This window comes from Poecilia formosa, unplaced genomic scaffold (genome assembly GCF_000485575.1).
Source record: "Poecilia formosa unplaced genomic scaffold, Poecilia_formosa-5.1.2 Scaffold945, whole genome shotgun sequence".
Lineage (NCBI taxonomy): Eukaryota > Metazoa > Chordata > Actinopteri > Cyprinodontiformes > Poeciliidae > Poecilia > Poecilia formosa.
The window spans coordinates 1-12,070 of NW_006800884.1; the positions used below are offsets into that span (position 1 = coordinate 1).

Sequence of the window (12,070 nt, forward strand, 5' to 3'; positions counted from 1 at the left end):
CAAAACCAAAATCAGCAGCTCAGGCTTTTTAAATATCGGTAACCAGGGATCGGCCAGAAAACTGCAATCGGTGCAGCCCTGCACACACATTTATGACATTCTCTGATTAAATTAATTTCTCTTGAGCGTTATTCCAATAGCTAAAAATGTAATTTATACCAGGTGAGTTTTATTTTGGTAGTCCACTTCTGCTTGTTGGCAAGCAAATGCAAATTCACATTTAGATAAATATCTAAATATTTATCTCTGCACTACCTAAATATTTAAGCTTGCTAACTACTTTGACCTAATTTGAACTAATATTTAGTTAAATAGCTCCTCAGTGTTAGTAACTCTGAGCATCAATGGCTCCAAACTAAATATTTAGCTTGCTAAACATACAGTTAGATGAAAAGCTCAGAGCTAATTGCTCCCAACGTTTACATAACAATGGCTCTGAACTAGAGTTAGCTTGATAGTTAAATATTTAAGTTAATTTCCACAGCTAAATATTTAGTTTGCAGATTAGTTATTTGATTTTTTTTTTTTTTTTACAAATGAATAAATAACGTGGAAAAAAAACTTTAGCCCCTTTAGACAGGCTAAATGAAGGGAATTATTACTGCCAATGGATCATACACGTAGTCATAAAGTGGCCACCAGTAACATCTAAAAACAGTAGACATGCTCGTTGTGTCGCCACTAGGGGGCGGTAAAGCGCACAGCTGCGTCAGTGCAGAGCTTCTGAGAGTAAAACCTTGACATTGGATTCAGAGGGAGAAATGCTCACCTCCTCAGGGCGGAAACGTCTCCTGTGTAGGCAGCGAACAGCAGGTTGATGACAGACTTCACCTGAGGACACAATCACAGACATCAGGCCCACAAACCGATGGCTTCCGGGTGGAGGACAAACCGCTGCGACATGTTGGAGACGGACTGATGGAGATGATCCGCCTCAAAATTAATACATTAAACTGTTTGTAAATATGAAAACCAATAAGATCAGTTTTGTTCACCTCTAAATTTAACCTTCTTTGAAGCGTTGAAGTTAAAGCAATAGAAATTAACCTGCAGGATGAATATAAATACTGTATGGATACAGAAAAATCAGACTTTTTGCACACTTCAATGCGTGAAACTCCTGAACATCTAACAGGTTGTAAAATCTCACCGTAGACATTTAAAATGGTCATGATGACGTTCTGGATTCCCAGGAGAAACCTAAAACTGGTTTATGAAGTTTCTACTGGTTTAGCAGCTCGTTATAAAACCCAGCTGTCATAACCATGGAGTCAGGATCCCCAAAGCTAGTTTTAATAAAGTTAAAGTGAAATAAGAAATCCACGTTTTCTATTTTTAAATTCTCAGATTATTTCCATTTTCTGTCTAGAATAAGGTAAGGTAAAAACTTTATTAATCCCACAGGGAAATTAAGATTGTCTGTTGCTCACACATCAATTCACATCCACACGCATTAAAACTGGTCTAGTAAAAGAACTTAAATACAATAAATACATTAAAATGCTAATTACTCCGTCTCCCTCCCTTAACCCTCCCAGAAATCACAGCATTGTAAAACCTAATGGCCGGTGGGACAAAGGAGTTTTTAATCCTCTCAGTTGAACATCCCAGTGAGAGAAGCCTGTCACTGCAGGAGCTGCTCTGGTTGGAGAAAACAGTATGGAGGGGATGCCTTGTGTTCTCCAGGACTAAACTGAGTTTGGACATTGTCCTCTGTCCCACCACTGTCTCCACAGACTCCAGGCTCACACCGACCACAGAGCCAGCTCTGCGGATGAGGCGATTCAGTCTCTGTATGTCCCTCTTCTTTGCACTGCCCCTCCAACAAACAGCATAAAATATTACAGTAGACACAATGGACTTATAAAACATGTACAGGAGCTTAGAGCACACACTGAAGGAGGCCAGTCTCCTCGAGAAGTACATTCTACTCTGTGCTCTCTTGGTCACATTGTCTGTATTGGAAAACCAGTTCAACTTATTGTCCAGTTGTAGGCCCAAGTATTTATATGTTCTGACCACCTCTACCTCAATGCCATCAATGGTGGTAGGCTGAGGCAAGAGGGGCACCCTACGAAAATCAAGAACCATCTCTTTTGTTTTAGAGATGTTCAGTTGGAGTTTGTCCTGTGGCCCCATGCTCCGAAGTCCTTCACCAGGCTCCACCCTCCTTTATACACGCCACAATGGCAGCATCGTCCAAAAATGTTTGCATGTGGCATGTAGCCGAGTTGTATTTAAAGTCAGAGGTGTAGAGGGTGAAGAGGAGGGGCGAAAGAACCGTGCCCTGTGGAGCCCCTGTGTTGCTGGTCAGAATGGTGGACCTACAGTTCGCCGTCTTGATGAACTGTGGTCTGTTGGTCAAGTAATCCATTATCCAGCGAACCAAATGGTTGCTTGGGCGACCCTTTTTTGGAACAGGAACTATGCAAGATGTTTTCCATAGGGTGGGGACCACACCCAGTCGCAGACTCAGGTTAAAGACATGCTGTAGGTTCTCCTAACTCCACAGAACAGGCCTTTAGAACCCTCAGACACACCCGATCTGGTCCTGCAGCCTTACTAGGATGGAGTCGTCTTAGCTCAGTCCGTACCTGGTCAGCGGTAAAAGGAGGAGGATGAGTGGTGAGAGCAAATAGTGAAGGTGAGCAGGAAATAACGGCAGAAGGGGGAGAGGTAGAGGTGGAAGAATGATGGGTAGGAGGGCTGGAGGGGAATTGCGAAAAGGTGGGGGTGGCCTGGGGGGAGCTGAACCGATTTAAAAAAGTGTTAAGTTTGTTGGCTCTCTCAGGATCCCCATCCGCTGTAGTGCCACTCTTACCACTACAGCCTGTTATAGTCTTCATACTGTTCCACACCTTTTGCATGTTGTTCTCACTAAACTTCTTTTCCAGCTTCCTCCTATACGTCTCTTCAGCCTCCTTCAGGAAGATTTTAAGTTCCCTTTGTGTCCTCCTGATCTGGTCAGTTTTTGTTCCTGAACGCTCTTTTTCCGGTTCAGGATAGTCTTTACTTCACTGGTAAAGACTAGAATGAAAATATTTGGATCATCGTTATTATTGGACTTCTAAGAAAAACTGTTTTAAATGTAAATAAAGTAATCAATTCATCCAACCACCTGTTCATCCAGCAGCTCTACTCTGAACTCCTCCCTGATGGTTAATAAACGATAAACTAAAAAGAAATGGGCCCAGTAGCAAACCCTGTGGCACCCCTTACTGATGTAACCCTGAAGCTCCGCCCCCATGATGATGACCAACAGCTTCAAACACCCAGTAGGAACTAAACTGCAATTTATCCCTGTGGGTTAAGTTAGAGTTGTGGAACAAAACAGGAAGCTGATAGATAAGAGCTTTATTTTATTTCATACATGAGACAAAAATGGCAAAACAAGAAAAATCAAATGAACAACAGACTGTCACGTCTGCTCCAATCAGCTGACAGGACAGATGATGGATTCATGGAGACTTCATACACAATCACAAACATAAACACCTGGAAATGTAAGGTTTCATTTCTACATTTAAAACCTGAAACGAGTTTATTTTCATAATTAAACATGAAATCTTTGGTTTGAGTCCAGAAACCTCACAGTTCCAGTCAGACAGTAGCAGAAATGATCCCTATTCATCCAAGTTGCATCTGTAGCAACATTTCTTAAAGAAAGAAAAGGTTCAGCACGAGAATCAACATAAGAATGGAGAAAATAAAAACATTTAACATTCTGTACAAAACTCAGCATGCAGGATGAGAATTCAAAGAAACGGAATGACGAGCAGAAAACAAAAACGGATGATTTTCATGAGAACAATCAGTAAAAGATTCAAAAGCTCCGCCGGCGTTAGCTCACACGCTGAGACGATTCATGAATCACGGCAGATCGTAGGGAAACGTCGATTTCAGAACAACAAACTGATTTAAAGTGTTACAAATTTAACTTTATGACCCCCAAGGATTTAATGGAGCGCATTATGCAGAGTGGAAAAGCAGAAAATCAACGGCGTTTTAATTCATTCCTCAAAAAAAAAAATCTGAGTCAACAAATGATTTCCTGAGTTCCTCAGGGATCCATCCTCAGACCAGTTCCTTCCTTCCTAAGGAGACTTAAAATTCATGTCTACGCCGATGACACCGAGTTACAACTCTGCAATTTAACTTTGTATTCATTTTGGTTAAAGTTTTGTCTATTTACAGTGAAATCATGCTGTAACCTGATTTAGCTTCAAATTGTCTCCAAGGGGCCTTAAAGCAGCTGAGGCTTTGAATCTTTATCTACAGACAAATAAAAGACAAAAATAAAACAGAGTAGAAATGTAACAAAGTAAAAAACATTTTCACATATCAGATTTTTTGCTCCAGCAGCTCTCTCTGTCTGAGCTCAACTCCATCCTAAAACCAGTTGAACGGCTCCAGCACCAACTGGTGCAGCCACCATTAAGCCCTTTCACCTGCAACGCCTTCAGGTTCCTGCAGGGGGCGACAGCAACCGGCCAAAGTTTCCATCCAACACAAACAAAAGAAGCCAGAAAGCAAAATACAGATGCTGCTCTGAGCATCGCAGAACGGATCAGGAATACTGACAACACACTGCAGGCCTGAGACCAGAACCAGAACCGAGACAGAGACCAGAACCAGAACCGAGACAGAGACCAGAGCCTGGAATAAAACGCTGCTGCATTCATCTCACCAACAGCCATGAAGAAGAAACAGATCCACTGATAATTTAGTGATACAATGAACAGATTTCAGCTTGTTTTCCTTTCTGATCATTTAGTTGACCTTTGACCCTAGTGGAGGATCATGGGAAATGAAGAGGACTACAGCATTGTGCAAAACTCTTCATCCAGACCAGGTTTAGTCAGACTTTCCTTCAAGCTTTCTGAGGATCTTTATGTTCAAACAGGTTTTGAGGTTTAAAGCCTCGTTTCTGTCAGTTATTTATAAAGCAGCAAAACTTCTGCAGATTTTCTGTAAACCTGCCGGATTCAGAAAGCAGCCGAGAAAAACGCAGAGTTAACCCGGAGCAGGAAGGAAAACCCGGAGCAGGAAGGAAAACCCGGAGCNAACCCGGAGCAGGAAGGAAAACCCGGAGCAGGAAGGAAAACCCGGAGCGACCGGAGTCTCAGCACCGACTGACTGAGGGTTGATGACAACGGAACATTTTGGATAAACTGCACCTTAGAAACGTACACTGCAAGATTATTATCGTTTTTTCTGGAAAGTGTGGCGGGCATCTATCTGCATTCGGCCCAATTTACTGTGACGTCACTAAATAAAATCCAGTGCAAGCAACAAAAATGTTTTCGTTCCTCTACAGTGTTAATTTGTAAAAGTAACGAGACAAAATAAAACTAAACTCTTCCAGCAGTTAAAAGAGGCTGTGCACTGCTGCTCAGCTGGCTTAAAGAGACAAAATGAGGCTCTTTGAAAATATTTCTGCTCACTACAATTGTGGGCAGTCATGGTCGTGGGTCCAACGCATTGAAATTACACACGATAAAATGTTCATGATTAAAACCGAAAAAATTTACATTTTACTTTAAATTGATTAAAATAAAAGCAGAGAAATCGACTGGAGGTTCAGGATCTACTGCAGCAGGAAAGAATTAACAGCAGCTGATCATTAACACTTCAAAGTGTTATGGATAATGTACTTAAATATGGTAACTAAATAAATTTTATAGCTTTAAAATGTGACTTTTCTGTAAAATCCATCAATTTTCCAACTTTTCTAAACAAGATAAGTGCCTTATTTTCCTAAATCTTCATCCAAACTGTCAGTTTCCAGAAATTAAAACTCTTTCCAGCCTCCATGCCCTGAGCCTCCATGCAGATCACATCACCATGTCACTTATATTCTTGTGCAAATACCGTCTAAATCTAAAATATTTCTGCATATCTGAACACAAACCAGTTCTCCATCCTCATTGGCTGCTTGCTTATTTGCCCCACCCCTTGGAGGCGGAGCCTCCTGTTGACAAAGAAACCCAGAAAACCCGGTCGGTTCTGCAGAATCTGGAGTGAGATGAAGCTGATGGTCAGAGCAAATATGAACCAAATGAAACAGTAAAAAGAGCTTCCCGACTCGTCCCCATAGCAACCGCTTCACAAACAATAAATAATGGTCTACATGGTTTATAAATATAAGTATGGGGTGGAGCAGGCAGTGGAGGTCAGGGGTCACTCGGCGACTTTGTCCATCCTATAGACTACAGTGGTGGAGCTGTCCTGGTCCGTCTCGGTGGGAGACACTTTTTTCCAGAACGGCGCTTTCAGTGCCAGCTCCTGCTGCAGGCTCTCGTAATCCATCGGTCCGAAGTGGTGCTGCGGTTTCAATCGACACGGATAATCAATTAGTCTCATTACCGATCGCTTTGATCAGCAACAACAAAACACCTGGAGGAGTTTATCATCAACAGCAGCGGCGCCTTGCTGCGTTGCCCTTTCAACAGCCGAGGTCAGAGGTCACCATGAACGCATCACCAGCCAGGAGCTACGCATACAGGCTAACACACACACACACACACACACACACACACACACACACACACACACACACGCACACACTTTAGGGCCTCATCTCTCTCTAAATATTTAAATAGTTCACTCCAAACTAAATATTTAGTTTGAAACTGACATTGTAAATTAATGAACAACATGGTGGAAATGTGAAAAAAGAACCTCCCATGTTCTCTCATGAAAGCCGAAATAATCTAATTTAATTTTTTGACTAACTGTACAAACGGCATCCCATAATTTACATTGGCCTGGGAGAAATCCTGAGAAAGCCGGCCGACCTGTGGGGATCCTCAGGGTTCCATCCGTGGCCCGGTATGTTTTGATTTACCGTATTTTCCAGACTATAAGCCACAACCCCAAGGTTGTTTTTAAAACCAGTAAACATTCACATATAAGCCGCAGATATCTCTGCCGCTCCAGGTTTTCCACAGCGATGCAGCAGAGGGGCGGACACCCAAAATCTGAGTCATAACAGGTCAACTGAATATCACATTTATTACGGTTGAAAAAGAAAAAGTTGCCCAGTTTAGATTTAACTGAACTGATTACGGAAGTTTCCGAACAGAAACTATAACAGTAAAAGTGCTGATCCTTCGTGTTGCTACTAGCATAAGCTAAATGAAAATGGACGATTTCTTCTTCTTCTTCTGCTTTAGAGTCCAACGGCAGCTTGCATCCATTATTGTTGCACTACTGCCATCTATTGGATCCTAATATCTGTACCTCAAATTCTCATAATGATCCCAGTATTTAAAAAAATGAAAAATCTTATTTTTCCCCTCAATGCTGTTTAACTGATAAACAACATTCTGAAATTTCAATTCCCTATTAAAACCTAATTCAATTTTAATGGGCGCTTTCTTCTTTTATTTCCAATTTTGACTTCCAATGATTCATTTCCTGCTAAAGAGCCCCCTGGTGGTTGAAGAAAAATCCACATATAAGCTGCATGGTTCAAAGCTTAGAAAAAAGTAGCGGCTTATAGTCCGGAAAATACGGTACATGCTTTTTAAAAAACATGGCATCCATCGCTATGGAGACGACCAACAGATCTATCTGACGGTCTTACCGGAATAAATGCAGGATGTGAAGCCACTTCATGAGGTCCCTGTTTTCTAGTCCTGACTCTCTGTGACCTCTGACCTTTAAAGGTTTATTTAAATCCTTTATGAAGAACCTGGATGTGACTTCTGACAATAACCTGACGTTAAATCCCGTTTCCTCGTCTTTGGCTCCTTGTAAAGGTGAAGCCGTTCCTCTGGGTTAGAGGGAACGCCGCCCAGTAAATCTGACCCGGCAACAGAAGGTGTATGAATATATTTGAACCTGTATGTATAGTTGTGACCCTTTGCTGATCCTTTCTTGATGAATATATGGAAACTTCACACCAGAGTGGCTTGTATGTTTTGGGATGGACTGCAGAAACAGACACTGAAGGTTGCCGTGACGACCGCTAGCTGATGGCCGACGCGGCGGTACCCCGTGGCGTCCTTACCCTCTGGTCGCCTCCCTCTCTGCGCGGGTCGTGCTTCTTGGTGAAGTGCCTCAGGTTGTCGTAGTTGTGAAAGTTGAAAAGTTCGACCAGATCCTGAAACAACAGGAAGTCGTTAGCTTGGCCTCCAGCAGGATGCTAACCGTTAGCCAGGACTCCATCACTGATTAAACAGTAGCAGTCCATCGACATCTGGAAAGTTTCCATTCAATACGCAGGATTTTAAGGGTTTGCGGTTGAAAAATAAAAGATTCTTCAGACTTTCAATCCAAATCATTTGTCCAATGTAGGAAATCTGGCCTGGTTAAACTAAAGCAAAATACAGAAGCAGAACCATTTAATATCATCAACTTCCCCTGCAGACCAGAGTATTCTAGAGACTGATGCGAGTCTAGAAGCTGAAGTTTGGTCCAGACTGGGCCATCAACATGAAAACAATGTTGCTAGATACGTTTCCTTTTTGGAAATGTTACTAAACTTATCGCTAGTTGCTTTCTTGGAAAAAAAGCATCTAGATATGTCAAACAAAATGTTTCATTTTTTGCACTGAGAAATAAAAGATGCTACGTTTGTTGACATTTCTGAAAAAAGTTGCCATTAAGGTCTGAAAAGTTGCTAAATGTAGCAGTAGCGTGTATAAGTTAGCATCAGTGGTTCTGTTGTCCTGACCACACCCCCTCTGCTCCGCCCGAGGTTTGGCCACGCCCCTCCGCTCTCTTGGCTCCGCCCACTTTTGGTGGAACGTTTCAGACGTTGTCGGGGCTAAGCTTTCTCATCAGGTTCAGATGCTCTAACCTGATCAGAGTAAACGTCCTGCGTTAAAAGGACCGGCAGGCCGGTTCTGTCCGTACCGTGCAGAACTGAATTCCTCGGACCGAGTTTCCCAGTTTGTCCAGTGGAGGCGACCAGCACATGATTCCCATCACGTTGGGAACAACCAGCAGGATTCCTCCGGCCACCCCGGACTTGGACGGCAGTCCGACCTGCGGCGGGGGGGCAGCAGAGCGGTTAGAGGAGCGAAACCACCTGGAGCGGATCGGGTCGGACCGGGCCGGGCCTCACATGGAAAGCGAACTGTCCCGAGAAGTCGTACATCCCGCAGGAGTGCATCAGGCTCAACGTGTTCCTCACCGCCTCCGGGCTCAGCACGCGCTCGCCCGTGATGGGACAGATGCCGCCGTTGGCCAGCGTGGCGGCCATGACGCTGGCACTCTCACAGGTCACCTCGATGGCGCACAGCTGGAGGCGCAGAGAGGAACCGTCAGCAAACAAAATGGAGGACAAACGGTGCAAACATGAGCTGAAGAAACTGGTCTGACCTTCAGGGAGGAGAGAAATAACAGAAGGTCATATTCAGCCATTCATATTTTAAACTTTTAAATGAAAACACTCACCTGGAAGTAAAGGTCCAGCACAGACGTCATGTCGGTTCCTTCAGGGAAACACTGCAGACAAATATTAGACAGTTTACCAACAGAGAAACTAATAATTAATAAATGGATCAAATATTCAACATAAACAGCTTCATAAAAAAACCTTCCGCTGATGTTTGGTTCAGCTTTTATTTAACAAAAAAAAAAAGACGATCCAGTGAAATATTAGGTTCCTAAACTGGACACAGCTTCTAAAACTCTTCATGAAACTTGGTGATGTTTGTTTGGAAACAGGAAGACGACGGATCTGAATCTTTTAGATATTTTAGACATTAGCAAATGTTCTGATGTTGACATCAGATGCGAAATCTGTTACAAAATGTTGGTGTAAAAATTTACTGTCCATTTACTTGAATGACAATGAAAAAAAAAACCTTCCAGGAGTAACTTTACTGCGTGATATAAAGTATTGCTAATCCTGAGTCTAAACTCTGGATCCTCGACTCGCAGTGAGAAACTTTGATAAATGAAGAACAAACTTGTTTTTGTCAAAGTGAGACCTCCTGTTTATAAACCAGCTTTATTCCATTTTCTTGTTTTAGTTTCTTAATGTAAGCATTATTTTACAAATATTTTATTTGGAAAGGTGTTGAATTTGTTATTTTGTGAATATTAAATTTATTTCTTAATTTTAATCTCTAAGATAAAATAATTTGGAAAGTTTTTGTCTGATACATCGTTTTTAAATCAGGAAGTATCCAGCTACCAGTTTGATTTAAACTAATTACTTTTGAGAAGTAAAACGTTCCTCTATGCCGATCAGACGATCCTTTACCAAGCGTAGATTAGAACTGCTACGTCGCCACAAGGATACATTGTAACATATTGTGCAGTTTTTCAGTGTTTCCACAGTTTAAATAAATTTCCGACCTTCTTCTCCTTCAGGTAATATCCGATGGCGAAGTTTCTGTCTCCAGACTCGCGCTCCGACTGGAATCTGTCAGAGCAGAGAGCCGCGTTACAGGAAGCATGGAGGCGTCTGTTAGCGTCTGTTAGCGCTGCAGCCATCATCATCATCATCACATGATGATGAGTGTTTGCCAGAAAACACTCCCAGCATGCAGCAGAAAGCATGCAGGCAGCCGCCATCTTTACATAGACCAGTTCAATCACAGGACAGAACCAGGAAGATGATAAAAAATTAAACATAAAAAATGTCAAAAACAGAATTAAATGAGCAGAAATTCTTGTAAAAAACTAAAACTAAAAAAAAAACAACTGCAAGTAAAAGTGCAGGTTTTCTTTCCTCAGAAATGCATAATTTGAAACTAAAAAGACGAATATAACATTAAAAAGGTAAAATGAAAAACAGAAAAGAAATCAAGTCGTTTTAAAGTCAAAAGAAAATATTATATTTTTAAACAACTGAAATGTGTCTGAATCCTGACGACGCTTCATCCTCCACTACATGAAATACATTTCAGGAACGACACCGTTTGTATTTTCACACCTCAGTGATTCACAGGTCAAAGTTCAAATTGACATAAATTCATTAAACCTAGAATTATTCTGGTTCTGGACTGAACATGAACGAAAGATCAGTGCCGCCAAAACAATTAATCAGATCAATCAGTTCACAATAATCATTAACTAATTTAGTAATTGATTAGTCTTGGTATTTAGACTCAAAAATAGACAATTTGCTAAAAAAGGAAAAAATATAGCTTAATGTGCCAATTTATTTTATCCAATTAATCAGAATAATTGATGACTAAAATCTTCGTTAGTTGGAATCAAAGCTGAGTTTCTCAGCTGGGTAAAAAAAATAAACCATGATTTTCATCAACATCGGTCCAATAAGTGAAGCCGAGCCGATGGTAAAAAACGATTTTATTTCCATTCTGAGACTCGTGTGTCGCTGCGTTGAATTTTCAGAAACACGGCTGTAAATGTTGCTGTAAATTTGACAAAAAGGACAAATTTATTCCTGTAAATGAAATGTTGAACTCTGATGTGCGATTTCTGCCTCTGCAGAGATATTTTAGAAAACCATCCAGGACTTTCACTCAGATAATCTGGGATTAGCAATCTTATAATTTTCAATAGTTCAGACATTTCATCCCTGCTGATGGTAAATATTATTGTGTGTTGATTAAATGCAGAGGCTCACGTGGCGTTGCTGAACCCAACATACTCGTTTCCTGCCATCTTCTTCAGAAAGGTCATGACCTGGAGGAGAAACAGAGCTGCTGATCGGCTGCTGACCGGATGCGGGGAACATTTAGGATCAGATTACTCACATAGTCAAATTTCTCTGCATTGCTGGCAGTTTGCTGCAGAGAGAACAGAAGAAGACGACAGTGAGAGGGGGTCCTCCAGCAGGGGGCAGCAGAGGACGCTAACTGCTGACAGGTTAAAGCTACAGAATTAGAAATTATTTTATCACAAATAAAAACCTAAACGCTGCAGCTTTGCCTCTATAAAGTGACGTTATTATTATGATTGGTTTCTCAATTTAAGGAGAGAAAAATCTGCCTGCAGCTGGAGGAGATTTTAGTAGATTAGCTAATCTAGAACAACCAGATTGGCAGTGTGTGTGTAGGATTGTGTAGTGTGTGTGTAGGTCTGTGTGTGTGAAGGATTGTGTAGTGTGTGTGTAGGTCTGTGTGTGTGTAGGATTGTGTAG

The 12,070-nt window shown here is 41.6% G+C and overlaps 1 protein-coding gene and 1 long non-coding RNA gene across 5 annotated transcripts in view; one reads left to right on the top strand and one right to left on the bottom strand.

The window, feature by feature from the left end:
• Positions 1–578: 578 nt before the first annotated feature.
• LOC103132169 (glutaminase kidney isoform, mitochondrial-like) overlaps positions 579–12,070 on the bottom strand; it is a 28,003-nt gene continuing 16,511 nt past the window's right edge. Inside the window, exons 8-15 of one of the 3 annotated variants that reach the window (XM_007543929.2) lie at positions 11,685–11,717; positions 11,555–11,613; positions 10,315–10,381; positions 9,406–9,456; positions 9,074–9,250; positions 8,863–8,994; positions 8,015–8,107; positions 579–831 (exon numbers count right to left, since the gene is read on the bottom strand). In XM_007543929.2, the coding sequence (XP_007543991.1) occupies positions 766–831; positions 8,015–8,107; positions 8,863–8,994; positions 9,074–9,250; positions 9,406–9,456; positions 10,315–10,381; positions 11,555–11,613; positions 11,685–11,717 (678 nt within the window). In that variant the 3' untranslated portion in view covers positions 579–765. Of the gene's footprint in view, positions 832–3,339; positions 6,328–8,014; positions 8,108–8,862; positions 8,995–9,073; positions 9,251–9,405; positions 9,457–10,314; positions 10,382–11,554; positions 11,614–11,684; positions 11,718–12,070 lie in introns of those variants that run through there. The other 2 variants (XM_007543928.2, XM_007543927.2) reach the window with 2 other exon arrangements.
• LOC107835042 (uncharacterized) overlaps positions 11,714–12,070 on the top strand; it is a 1,929-nt gene continuing 1,572 nt past the window's right edge. For both annotated transcript variants that reach the window (XR_001660873.1, XR_001660872.1), the window contains exon 1: positions 11,714–11,982. This is a non-coding gene — a long non-coding RNA (uncharacterized LOC107835042). The remainder of the gene's footprint in view (positions 11,983–12,070) is intronic.